Source organism: Parambassis ranga, chromosome 5 (genome assembly GCF_900634625.1).
Source record: "Parambassis ranga chromosome 5, fParRan2.1, whole genome shotgun sequence".
NCBI lineage: Eukaryota > Metazoa > Chordata > Actinopteri > Ambassidae > Parambassis > Parambassis ranga.
In genome coordinates this window covers 11,349,130-11,362,981 of record NC_041026.1, presented here as the reverse complement: position 1 = coordinate 11,362,981, position 13,852 = coordinate 11,349,130, and the positions used below count along the sequence as shown (strand labels likewise).

Here is a 13,852-nt window from a genome sequence, read left to right as displayed (position 1 = left end):
ACAGCAATGCAGAAACTCTTCAATAGTAGGCCGATGGGTCCGTCCGCCAGGCAGCTGACAGCACACACCTCATGCCAGCCCACAAGTGTTGCCAGAGTGCAAAAGGGACATTTAATATTGCTGTCCCATACAGACTGCAAGTCATACTGTCTCTGCACCTTAGACTCCAAGGCAGGCTAATAATTAATGCAATACACTGGTATGCATGCAATATTACACCACTTTCTACAAAGACTTAATTTTAATTTTGACTTGCCTAAATATGAGTGGCTAAAAACACAGAGCTGCAAAGCTAAAAGGTATATTTTAGCATTATACAGTATTAGACAATACTAATTTTGGAAAACTGACAAATTACAGCTGCAAATACTTGCTTTTTCAGCAGCTGCTATTCTCTGACAATCCTTTAAGTGATATTATGTCTGTCAATTTTTACATTTAGCATCCATGTAGCTGCTGAGTGGGTTTAATAACACTTCCCATGAGGACTTACAACTTAATTTCCTACGAAGTTTAGAGGAAAGAAGTCTCTTATGTGTTATTAATGATAAGAAATATTTTAACATTTGCTCATATTAAATTAATCAATATGACACACACTGTTACCGAGTGTAATTCTCCATTTTTTTCACCTGTAATGTTATGATAATTATCTGTTATGATTAGCTATTTCTACTAGGTAGCTAAAGCATTTACTTACAGAGCTAACGGTCTTTAGCATTGTGGTTTATAAGTCTAATGCTAATTTTGATAGTTGCTATTTAATGGACATCCCTTTAAGTAATATTATTTCTGTTATTTTAACAAACGCATCGGATTCCACAGATTTAGTATCCACGGGGATTAAGCTACTTATACTTAGTATGTATACAATAAAAATGAGCCCCGGCAGTTTGCTTAATCGACTCCAGACAGCTCGATGCGATCGATTGTGCAGCTCAGTATTATACTTCCTGCACAGGCTCGAGTCCTTCCTTTTTGCTGATCTCCGTATGTGTCAGCCATGGCCCCGATTGTGAGTAGTACAAAAGATCAAATAAATTGCACTTAGGTGGTTATTTCAGCTTGTTTTTTTGCATACGCAGATGCGTATATACCCCGTTTACACGAATATAGCAGCCATCGATGTTTAGCGTAATGTTTTTGCTGTGTTTACTATGTCGGCTAAAACCACGTTGGGCTAACAGTTAGCGCTAACGTTAGCTAGCAGTTGTTAACGTGGTGCAGCGGTAATTTCATAGCTAATATACGAAAGTTTAAAGTTTTGGTAAAACGCACAGCCAGTGCAGTCGACAAATAACTAATGAAATGTCGTGGTTTCAGTGATATATGCTACTTGATTGAATAACCACCTCGATTTCTGTGCTAGAAAAAGCAGGTGGTCAAGAAATCTGGTGGCAAGAAGAAGAAGCAGATCCTGAAGTTCACTCTGGACTGCACCCACCCTGTTGAGGATGGCATCATGGACGCTGCCAACTTTGTGAGTAAAATCAATTCAATCACCTCTGCTGTCTCAGCAGTTCAAATCCGTTATTAAAAGTACAGATTACATTTACACTATTTGTTTCAACATTTTCAGTTCTACACCGTCTGTTGAGGTTTATGTGTACAAGCCGTCACTGACTTGCTGTGTCCCTTTTGCACTTGCAGGAGCAGTTCCTGCAGGAGCGCATCAAGGTGAACGGCAAAGCTGGAAATCTCGGCGGTGGTGTCGTTTCCATTGAGAGGAGCAAGAGTAAAATTTCTGTGAACTCTGAAGTTCCATTCTCAAAGAGGTACAAACTAATTCAACTTGCTTATTGTACAAGATGATTAAGTGTAATAATGCTGACGTACCAGTGATTCTCAATGCAGAGTCATAAAATGAGTCCAGGAAATGCGAATATAAAATATAATTCATATATAAAGATCAAAGGATTATCACCATATTTAGCAAAGTAATATCTCACCAAAATAATGCTGGCATATCAGCCACTGTAGTGTAACAGACTATTTGACATAAATGAAAACATGTGAACACTTAAGTACCCAGGTCATCTTCAAAGCAAACGTTCATTTTGACCCTGTGTTTACACATAAAATTACTGTCTTGTCCTGTTGAGGTTTTTTTTAATTTTTAAATTTTTTTGCACTTTGAAGAAACAAAGGTGGCCGTTTTTTTTTTAATCTACATGCTCTTCTAATACAAGTTAGCCAGTGAATTAGTGCATTTGTGTGTTAACCTTTTTGCCAATAATAGGTTTATGATGTGATTTGGTGCCACAGAGATTTCATTATCATTGAATTTGTATGTAAACAAAGCCATATATATAAGTGTAAGTGTTCAGTTACAGCTGTTCATATCGTCATTATGTGAGGTGGCCATCAAAGACTTCTACAAAGAGCAGTGGGCACATTTTTCTTTATTTAGTTGCAGAAATGACACACTGTCCACTAGTGATGTCCAAATGAAGCAATGGTTCAAGATAAATGCTCTTTTGACTTTGAAGCTTGTATCGAAGCATCAGTGTCAGGTGACCATCACTACTGTCCACCTAATGTGACATTTGAAAGATATTCTGGAGATATTTGACCACCTGACAAGCAGCTCTGAAGAAGAATCCTCTCAATTAAAGGTTTTTCAAAGATAGATGAAGCATTCTGAACAATATAAGAGTTTCAGCATTAATGAGAAAATTTCTGGTTTTTACTCTGGCTTTGTAGTTTTCCTGTTGGAACGTGTAAATATTGTTTGAACTGAGACTTGATGCATTAAAGTAGTAGCTTGAATGTGCAGAGGCGTGAAAAACAACAATGAATCTGTGCCAGAAACACCACGGGTCAAGCTGGTAAAATCAGCTCCTGACATGTTGGGTGGATGCAATCATGTATAAGAAGTTGGTCTTTAAGAACTTCACTGGGAACTAATACATTAACATTGTTATATATAATATTTTAGTAATGTTCATGCACTCATTATCAAAACTGAAGTACAGTATTTACAGGTACAAGATGCTGCATAAAGATTTCCAACCATTTCTTTGAGTTGTGCACACTACCACCACCAGGGGGTGACTGTTGCACTCTGTCTTAAATGGAGCACTTGATGCTACCAATGGAAAAAGTCACTGAGTGATGCTGATATTAACCCAATTGTAACTAGATCTGTTGTCAGACTGTACGTCATGTAGTGACGTCACTTATCTGCAAGCCAATAATACTGAAACAATAATGCAGATGCTTTGATTTGGTACATCTAAGGTCCTGTTTGAGCTGTCTCTCTTTTAATGAAACATTTTGTGCACATTAATAGGATCATACTGCCCCTCCCCCCTTCCTTATCTCTTTCAGGTACTTGAAGTATCTCACCAAGAAATATCTGAAAAAGAACAACCTCAGGGACTGGTTGCGGGTTGTAGCCAACACCAAGGAGAGCTACGAGCTGCGCTACTTCCAGATCAACCAGGATGAGGAGGAGGAGGATGAAGATTAAACCTGAGAACATTCTTAATAAAGTGTCAAAAGACAAATTAAAAAACTGCTCTCTCTTATTTTTCACTTTGTTTTTGTTTTTTTTGTTTATATATAGATTTTTATATATAGAAATCACTGCTACCTAAGACAAATGCTTAAACAAAAAAAAATGTTGATTGGAAAAGAGTTGGAGTAATTAATCAGCAATCTATAATTAAGTGAAATTAGTTTCACTTTAAACCCACTAATGGTAGAACTGCCGCTGCAGTTGGGGTTCTTCCAGGTTTGATTTGTGTGTTTTGATGCATTAAGTGAAGTTGAAACTCTTGCTCTCTCTGCTGAGCTCTCTGTGGGGCATCCTGCGTTACAGCTGTGGTAACCTTGACAACAGTTAGACCACTGGCAGGCAGGACTCCTCTCACAGCAGGCTGTCATCAGGCTGCACTTCTCTGTTTTTTTGCCAGGAGAAAGTGGATGTTTGCAAAAAAGAGAGAGAAAAAGAAAATATTGTCAATTTTTACAAAATGTTTTATGCACTAATAAGTCAAAAATGATCATCAGGATAAATATGTGTTTAATTTTGTCCCTTTGACTGTCTATTTAAGAGTAAAGGCTGTGAGTGGAGAGTGCAGCAGCAGCAGCAGCTGTGCGAGGAAGCCGGAGAAGTTTCTGCCTCCGTTCTCCGGACTTCCAAAAAGGAAACGGGCAGGCGACAGGCGCGGGGAGCGTATCCGCCTATTAGCGGCACATGGCGATGCCGCACGGCGTGCCTTTCTGCACACTACTAGTCGAAGTGCTAACTAGGAGAGTATGACTAACTAGTTGTGGGTGAAATTATGGGATGCATCGTCATGGCAACAGACCAGACGTCACAATCTGGGCATGTGTGTTCCATTTTTGTCTTTCTTATTTTTCAGACTGGAAGACCTGGATAGAGATCAGTGGAAAAAATATTTTTTTTATTTTTTTTGTTACTTGTGGAGATAAAGCCACATACTCACTGCAAAAAAAAAATTAAAATTATTATTTTTTTTTTATTTGGAGCATAGCGACGAATAGAATTGTTTTTGGGTGAAGAAAGAGACTGGGCTTCGGCGTCTGGAGGGTTAACTTTCAGTGTTCCCAGCCTAAAAGGGGTTTGGGGGGCTATGAGATAAAGATGCCGGGGTCGCTGAGTAATGAAGACGAGGGACAAGACGACATGGATTTTGAAGACGATATGCCAGGTGAGGGGAAGTGTGGGGGGGAGGCGGGGTGTCCTTCAGATTATTTTGCGCCGCTACGCCTTGAATGCGGGGAAAAGGGCTTGTCCTGCGTTCCTGAGACCAGAGAGGAGGCGGAGGAGGAGGAGGAGGAGGGTTGGGGTGCAATAAGCAGAGTCATGCTATTATGTTTTTGTACGACCTAGTGTCTTTAAGGTGGGAACGGGTTTTTTTTGTGTGTGTTTAGTGGGGGGGGGGATTTGCCTCCAGCTGCCCCCCCACATTAAGCCTGGTTTTGGGGGCATGATGGAAACCCTGGCGCATGCTTCCTCTTCAGGCTGTTGTTTCTGTCACAGGCTGCATGCGTAAACCTTAAGTCCCAAAAAAAAGACAGCACAAGTTTGGGCCGGATAGGAATGGCTGAAATGTCTTGGTTGCCGTGTCAGTGTGTGCTGTCTGTCCTCCTCTGTTTTGTGTGTGCAGAAATGAGCTACTCGTGACAGCATCCGTGCTCATTCTGTAGCCAGAAGATGCTCCAACTTTCATGTTTTTTTTGGGGTAGCACTGAATGGCCGCAGAGGTGTGAAAGCCACGTGTGGGCTACAGTAAACACTGATTATCAGGTGTGTTCCTCTGCCTCACACACTGATGACAGCATCCCCTCAGCAGGTCATGCACTTGAAGGAACTCAACATTCCTTGTGGCAAGCCAGATTTGTAGATTTGTACATTTCTTGTGGCATGAAACCTGAAATGTTCCCCACTCTGGCTGTGGAGCAGCTGTGGTGTAGGTGTCATTTCAAGATTTTCTAATTAATGACCACACAGAAGAAGCTGCGTGCCAGCTTCAAGCAATCCTGGTCAGGCATGGCACAGCATTTACTTCACCTCTCCTGCATCATCAGGGGCTGAGGTGGAGGTAGCCTGTTGTATACTGAGCAACATAGGCACACATCAGTTTGTCAAGTACAGCCAATGGGTTCATAGATTGTGTTTTGCTGCTTTCTCTGATGGTTTGATGTCAAGGGCGAGACTTAAATAATGCTGCTCTGCCCTCTGCGTCACTTTGACATCACAACGTGGAGAAGTTTGGTGGTTATAAAACAGACTGAGTGTGAAATTGAAGGTCGAGAGTAGAATGAATTGAAAGCACTGAAACAGCACACTGTAGTGTGGCATTATTGTGTTTTGTGACGCTGTATTCATCCTCAAAAACACTTGAGTAACAATGCTGATATATGTTTATTAATTCCCTCATTTTGTGCAAAAAGCCGCACTGTAATATTGTTATTGGTCCATTCTCACTAGACACATCACGACCACTGTTTATGTAGCTGTGTGCTGTCTCATGTAGTGCCAAGATAATGGCAGAGAAGCTTGTTCTAGATGGGAAAAGTTTGCCTTGACATCACAAACTACACAAAGTCTGGAAAACCTTCCTTGATGTCACACAGAGGAGCTGTATGAAGCTTCCTGTGTGTGTGTGGCCATCTTAGCCACACCAGAGTCTATGTAACATATAGGCAAAGCCGTGAAACATGGGTGGAGCTAAGGTGAGCAACCGGCAGCTCAAACCTGAGATTACACCCCCGTCCCTCATTAAGCATATGCTGGGTAATTAATTAATCCCTCATACATTTGTCATGAACAGGTTAATTATCTACCAAATCTGTTTTTTCACCCTCTCGTGGTGACTTGAGGAACTGCAGTTTCAGGGCACAGGTGTTTAGTCTTCCCACAGTGCTGGGTTTTGCTGCTTAGAAAGCCGTGAAAGGGTACACAGAGTGAAATAAGAGTGGTCAGACATACTGGAGTCATCACTATTTTTCTTTCTTCTTCTGTGGTTTTCAAAAATCGTTACCCTTTATATCCTTAAACATCTTTCATATACCTATTATTTTGAAATCTACTGCCAGTTGGCCTGTGCTTTTGTTACAGAATCACATTATCATAACCCATCCATCATGATACTCATCACCACATTCGTACCGATACACATCCCTGAAAGTAAAAGGCCTCTCTGGTGTAGGAGTTTCTGTCGCAGGGCTGGGGTGCTGTATACAGTGCTGGTTTTGTAAGTGTGTTTAGAAGCCCTTGAACTGCCACAGAAAGGAGGCACAATGGTTACACTATCTCATGGGCGTATCATTGGTTACCATTCCTAACATAATCAGGTCAATACAAAGAACAGGATTCTGCAGGGCACATATGCACTGAGCACTGCAGTATCTGCATTATGGGTGTCCATCTCTTTGTATGTATTCCAATATATATATAATTACTTATGAGATGGATGAATACCTGCAAGCTCCTGTGTGGAGGTGGGAGTGAAGAAAATAGAGACGAAGAGAGGAAGGGGAGCTGTTGTAGCATCGTCTGTGACTGCCAGTCATAGCCTGAGGGAGAACACCATCACTGATGTGTGTCCCCGCTCACCCGGCCGCTGGTTTAAACATGTATGAGACAGAAAAGGTGTGATTGATTATGACAGATGAGTAAAGATACATGAAGACTAAACCAGTCTGAGGTTTTTATGTGTCAGCTGGAATGGCTTAAATCTGGCTTGATGTGTTTTGATGCCTACTTGATCAGTGCAGTCCTTATGTCTTAATGAAGCTCCTTGCTGATATAGAGAGCCTGTTTTTATGTGATCTTATCATATTACCATCGCTTATGATAAAAATGTATTGTTATGCAGCTCATACAGGAAGCAGTCCTCACACAGTTTATGATCAGCAGGCATCAAAGTGACAGACAAGGTCAAGAATCCAGGTCACCGGCATCAAGATGCTCCTGAGCAATTAAAACGCAACAGTGTGGAAGACACGTCCTGGAGGAGGGGGGGGGGTTAGGCTTAGGCTTTCTTTGCTGTGGCACGTCGGAGTGTCCTACGTCTCTTTGTTTCTCTCCGGGTGCTTACACTGTCACAGATCGTTCCATTGTGTTTTCTGTTTTAATTGCTTTGTTCTTCCCTAAAATTGAAAGATTATCATGGGCTTTTGTGTGCCTACAAATGTTATCCCCAATTGGAAAGGAGTCTATTTTTGGATCCCTCTACGTGAAAGTTGACACAATTTTTTTTTCTCCTGCTGCTGCTGCGCGTGCATGTAGCTTCAGCATAAAAGATGCTTTTTATAAATGTGTTTGCAGATTAGCAGTGCAGCAGTGTCTCTTATATCTGCTGTGTATCAGAGCCCATACAAACATATAGAAATAATCCATCACTCTGATGATTGCCTCTTTTTTTAATAATAGTCTGTGGATGTCTTTGTCTTGAAGGCATATGAAGCCTGAGCTATAAGCAGCTAATCAATAAGGAAAGGAACCCCCTCGGCCCTGTCTTTCCTGCTTTGTGGGAAGCTAAAGCTGGGCAACATTAAGTGGGTATTTCCACACAGGGGCCAGCAGAGAAAGGGCTAATGTGCTTTGCAGTAAACTCTAGCTTCCTCGCTTGGGAGTCGCTCATGAATTTCCCTTCTAATGGGTCGGTCCGGTGGCCAAGCCCTTGCAGGAAGGTCAGAACTGTGTCTGTGCCATGCCTCCACGTTTTACAGGAGGCCTGTTTGCCAAGTGGAGCTTTGGTCGTCCCTCTCTCTCTCTCTCTCTCTCTCTCTGGTGCCCGACCTCACTGTGTCACATGATTGAGCCACCTCCCCTCCTTCCAACACCTGGCACTGTTTGGTCCAAGCAGAAAGAATGTCTTTCCTCTGATGGCTTCTCTTACAGGGGCTTTTTAGGTCATTTACTGTGGGCAGGGCTCAGATTATAAGCCAGCAGAGGCAGTGTTAAACACTGAGAGAGCATTAGTTGTGTATTTTTGTGTATTTTGTTTAAAGACTGCAACTTGAAGGTCTTTGAGAATCTACCAAGGTTGCAGTGGGTACACCTCACTGTTGGGATTAATATGTCTGTAGGTTTGGTGCAAGTGTGGGCACTCTGTCTCACAGCCTGCCTAGATACTACAATCCCAGTGATTGTTAGCATCACAGCTGAACGGCATTCCAAAATATTTAACTATTTACTCTTCAAAACCGTTAAGTCAGTGGAAAAGCATTTAATATTCATATATATGTGAAATTTTCTTTCTTTTTTTGCAAGAAATACAGTAAAACAACATTTTGTCCAGCATTTATTGGCTCTTATATGATGCCCTCATGGTCAGTCACCATTTTCTGATATAATCTGTGACTTAATTAGCCTAGAGATGCAAGTATATGTATATATGTATATATACATCTACTCGGATCTATGCAGTAGAGAGTTAAAAGCATGTCTGTGGTGTTCATTCAGGAGCTGCATCCTTCGAAGGCTGCACTCGGTGCGATGGCGCGTCCCATTTCTAAAGCTTCATGTTTTCTTTTTCCAGACAATATACAGTGGACTCTGCAAAAAAAAGGAATGTTAACGTTGTAGTGGAGTACACTTTTAAGTCAGCTGCGGCTGTAAAGGTTGCTAGGCAACAGAGTAGTGCGTCGTGACAACTTGGTGATGCAAATAGGAAATCTGTAGGCCACACTGTCTCATTAAACGGTACTCGGTGTGACCTTTACAGTGACCGTATATACTCCTCCAAGGATACAAACCGTGATCTCAGACACAGCATCAAACCCTTAATGAGTACGACACAGCACGTGGAGCTGTGTTGTGCAGATTTGACCATTTCAGTTGATGACAAATAGCTGATGTTAAACCAGTGTGTAGCTGTAATGTGGACAAATCAACAGACTGACACTGTCATGCCCGGGGGGCCTCGGCTAAAGGAAACTTAGCCTGCTCAGAGTGAATTAGTGCTGATGATCAAATCATCTAAACCCTGCCATGTTTGATTGATACGTCGTACAGGAAGCAGAGGGAGAGAGAAGGGACATGCAGGCTGGCATCATCTGGCGTATCTAATCAGTGACGTGTGGTCAGCCTGTCATTCATTGTTGCTTTGTGTAATCCAGAGCCGCCTCTCCTCAGCGTCTGAGCCACGCGGTGCATCTTACAGAGATGTAAAGCTTTGTGTGTAGCCGCCATGACTCGCCTGGCAGGTGGCTAACGTGCATCTGAGGCATAAAAAGAGCTCCCTGTCTGAGATACTGAGCATATAAACTCCAGGCTTTTTTTAAGCAAATAAAATAAAGCAGAGAGAGAAACGTGTGAGGCAGAAAGAAAGAAAGAAAGAAATGAAAGTAATTACTTCTAAATGTTGTCAGTCAGTCCCTTTATTATAAAACTACTGGTCACCTGAAGCACGAGCTGCCCCCAGTTAGCACTAAAGACTGGGTGACACATTTCATCTGGTAGCCAGGGGTAACACAATGAGCCTGACACTGCCTTTGATTAAAGCTTTGAAATCAGTGTACTGTACGTGTGTGTGTGTGTGTGCGGAGTACCGCCTGCTAGCTTTGCTAAATAGAGGATAAGTGGTTGGTGAGGTTTGTGTGTCTACTACACAGGAATCCCTCCTCCCCAATCTCTCACTCCTGCTACCCAGGGGAGTGGTAGACTGCAGGGCTAGTGTTGGCTGATTGACTCTGATACATGTGCTGCATATTTCATGCCCTCCATTCTGTCTGCGTGAGAGAGAGAGAGAGAGAGAGAGAGAGAGAGGAAGGAAGATGTGCAGCTGCACAGACTGGAAGAGACGGAGAGTGAGGATGAGATCAGACGGACCTTCACAGGTCCGCTCCATCCTCTGTGTGTGTGTGTGTGTGTCTCCCTGCTCCTCTCTTTACGGTGATGTATAGTTTGGGACTGTGTCTCTCCTCCGTGACCCACTGTGGCATCAGTGAAGTCTGCTGCGCTCAGCAGTCAGCGCATTTGTACACAGCAGCTCAGAGACAGTACAGCTGACACCCAGCAGCAGGTCGCTTCAGTCCCAGCAAGCACTAAAGACAGAAGCTATGCTCGGTGTACCTCAGTGGTCCTTCAGGGAGTTCCCATTTAGCAGCAGGGCAGCCACTCCGCTTATTTGTTTGGTTTTGATGGGTGAAGTTGATCCACACTCAATGATGTGTGATTATGAGTTTTTTGTTTTTTTTGCCCAGTGTTGGTCTGACATTTTAATTCATCATTTTTACTTTCACAAAAGGCTAACTGACGTCCCACTGTGCTGTTCTGTCTCTCTCTATGCTCGGCTCACACAATTAATGATCAATCTTCTCAGTCTTTTTGATTTATCATCCTATTTGTGTCATCAGTTTAGTCACTTCTTCATTACCTGTTTCTAAACAATTTTAATTTCCAATGATATAAAACTGATTGAACAAAAAAAGAATGCAAATTTTCACATTTTAGATTTTTGATCCAGTGGTTCTGTCATTTTTCAACAAAAACAAAATAATCTGATTATTATGGAGTACTTTTTTATTATAAGCCCTAAAATCTCAACTAAAATGTATTTTGCTACAGATTGCAGTTCTAACTTTGATATTGGACTTGGACATTGCCCCATGTTATTGCATGTAACAATATGAATAAGGCACACAATAGTACCACATAAGAACCCAGCAGCCACTCTGTTGTTATCTGATATTTTCTGTCAAAATGAATAATAATAAAAAAACAACTATTTTGTCCCTGACCTTGTGTTTTCCACAGCATCGAGTGAAAACTAGTATATATGGATAGAAATCTGAAAGCAGTTATATCTACAATGCTGTTTACAGCATGGAAGCTAGCTCACATACTAAAAGGTTTTAGGTCTTAAAAGTTAGGTTTTAGTTGGACGGATATAACTAACACCATCTATTTATTGCACGCTAAAGATGCTGCAGGTTGCCACTCTGTGGTTTGCTTGTTAGCTAGGTCTGCTTAGCAAGATAGCTGCTAATGCTAACAGTGTGATCAACAGTTGGCCAGCAATGCAGCTAAGCAGGTATCTAGATGGTAGCATGGACAGTAAAGTTCAACTAATCTACCAATACTTTTTTTATTTTAGACTAAATCATGCAGTTTTAAAAAAACGTAAATCTAAAGAGAGATTGGAGAAATCTGCTAAGCTAAACAGAGCAGGTAAGGTTAGCTTAGAGATCAATATACTCTCAAAATATGTGTATATTTCCTAATATATAAGTTATGGGATACAAAAAATGACAAATATGTGTTGCACAGGCATATTTGAGTTGTCTAGTTTTGTTTTCATAATTGTTTTGCTAACTCCTATGCCAAGAATGCTAATAGCCTGATGTGCTAGCATCTTAGCTCAGTGGTGAGCACGCTAGCTGGCAAGTTCTCAGCTAAACTCCCACCATTTTCTACATTTTAAACCGATAAAAATGACTTTTGATGGTTCTAATGAAAATGTGACTGTCTCTGATTACCTATATACTGACATTTTGTGTGTTACATTACATCCAGCACAGCTCAGCAACAGGAAATCTTTTTATTATTCATCTGCTCTGTGTTGTTGTGTTTGTAAGCAGTTAACTTGTTTGTCTCCATGTTTCTAGATGAGGATGATGAAGGTGAGCGCAACACCGTTCCCCTCACGCCCCTCGACAGCTTCTTCTCTGATGATGACTCCCTCAAGCAACAAAAGAAGAAGAAGCCCAAAAAGATGAAAGAGGGGAAAATGCCCAAAGTTAAAAAGAAGAAAAAAGAGGTAAGCACCATCAGTCATGACCTCGGATATGTCAGCATGGCAGGCGCTTTGGCTCAAACTGTACCGCTGCATTCTTCATTTCTCAAAGCGGTGTTCTTTTGATGTCTCTGCTGTTGGATCAAAGGTGTGTTTTGGCTGCTGGACTGCTGCTGTAATCTAAATGAGAGGCAGTGGACTGTCTAAGGCTTTAGGGAGGTTGGCAGCAGTGTCACTGTTACTGCCAGTGTAAGCTGTGGGCACCATGTGCCAGTTTAGAGTGTAGATTTGTGCCTGTGGTGCTGGTGCTGAAGGCAGTGACTGTAGGTCAGAGGCACGCCGTTTGTGCCAAGCTCACAGTGGGAGTCGGTGCTATGACAGAGCGGTTTTGACAGCCGAGCTTCTCTAACCTTTAGTTTCCAGCGTTTAGACATCAGGTCAGAGATTTGACGTGTTTGTTGGGTTTTTTTTCAGCTCGAAAAGTGAACCTGGGGGTGTTAAACAGCACCTGACAGGCACAGGTGTTACCAGAACACAGCGTCACCTAGTAGTTTCTTGAGGAGCAGGTTTTAAAGTTTCAGCCGCTGCCTGAAAGTGAGCTAATAGTTAGAGTGTGAGACAGCTGGGTGACATCCTAAATTATTCAAATTATATTTAAATTATAATTTTAAGAAGCAGAAAGAAGAAAGAACTCTGAACATGATTGCTGTAAAATTGGACCATTTAACATGGAGGTCTGTGGCCTGTTGACTCGCTTTAGAACCAGCCGCACTAACTGCCACTCGAGTAACCGCAGATTTTTGATGTTTTTTGTGACTTCGGCCACCATTAATTAAGGGGTCATCTCTATTCAATAAGGCTTTTTATACAATGTAATACTAATAAATGCCAGTTAGAAGTCATTGATATTGGGCCACAGCCCATCTTTCTTTGCAGTTATAAGTAATTAGAAATTGTTGATGGAGATTATTGTATAGTCATCCATTCATTTGGTGGCTGTAGATATAAATCTACATAAATCATAAAGAGTAACTTATTAGAGCATGGTTTGATAACTCTTCTTATCATCAGCCTGAAGGTAATGTCACTGGCCCCAGTGTCTACTGAAAGTAGCAACTTCATTCAAATTAAATATATTTTTTTATAATCTGATAAGCAGAGGAGAAGTCAGATTAGTGGATTTTTGGGACGTTCTTTATACCACACACAGCTTGAATGCAGTTGTTAATATGTAATATCGCTTGGTGCAGATGCCCTGTGATGGACTGGTGGCCTGTCCAGGGTGTACCACGCCTCTCACCCACAGTTAGCTGGGATAGGCTCCAGCCCCCTGTGACCCACACAAAGCAGGTTAGGTGATGGATGGATGGATTGGTGCAGATTTGGTAATGATGAAAAATGAACTCATGAACTAAGCTCCTCTGCTGCTGGAAAAATCTTCATCTTCTGCCACTTTTCCTATCATGTTGCCAAACCCAGAAGCTATAAGTGATATTTTTTGGTTCAGTAATTACAGGAATTCACTGCGTCCCCTGTGCTTTCCCCGCCTGTGTTGGCTTCAGCAGTGTCAGAGACATGGCCAGGATGTTCCCCTCTGCTGGCTGGAGATGCCAGCAGTGCTGTGAGGAGCTTGG

At 41.9% G+C, this 13,852-nt stretch overlaps 2 protein-coding genes across 2 annotated transcripts in view; both read left to right on the top strand.

Annotated features, from left to right (window-relative positions):
* The first annotated feature begins 913 nt into the window (after window positions 1-913).
* Window positions 914-3,518, top strand: rpl22 (ribosomal protein L22). The gene is made up of 4 exons (XM_028406304.1): window positions 914-1,015; window positions 1,370-1,480; window positions 1,651-1,775; window positions 3,331-3,518. The coding sequence occupies exons 1-4, from the start codon at window positions 1,004-1,006 to the stop codon at window positions 3,470-3,472; spliced, it is 390 nt and encodes a 129-aa protein (XP_028262105.1). The 5' UTR covers window positions 914-1,003; the 3' UTR covers window positions 3,473-3,518.
* Window positions 3,519-4,569: 1,051 nt separating this feature from the next.
* chd5 (chromodomain helicase DNA binding protein 5) overlaps window positions 4,570-13,852 on the top strand; it is a 36,170-nt gene continuing 26,887 nt past the window's right edge. The window contains exons 1-2 of the mRNA XM_028405588.1: window positions 4,570-4,679; window positions 12,091-12,242. Of these exons, the coding sequence (XP_028261389.1) occupies window positions 4,613-4,679; window positions 12,091-12,242 (219 nt within the window). The 5' untranslated portion in view covers window positions 4,570-4,612. The remainder of the gene's footprint in view (window positions 4,680-12,090; window positions 12,243-13,852) is intronic.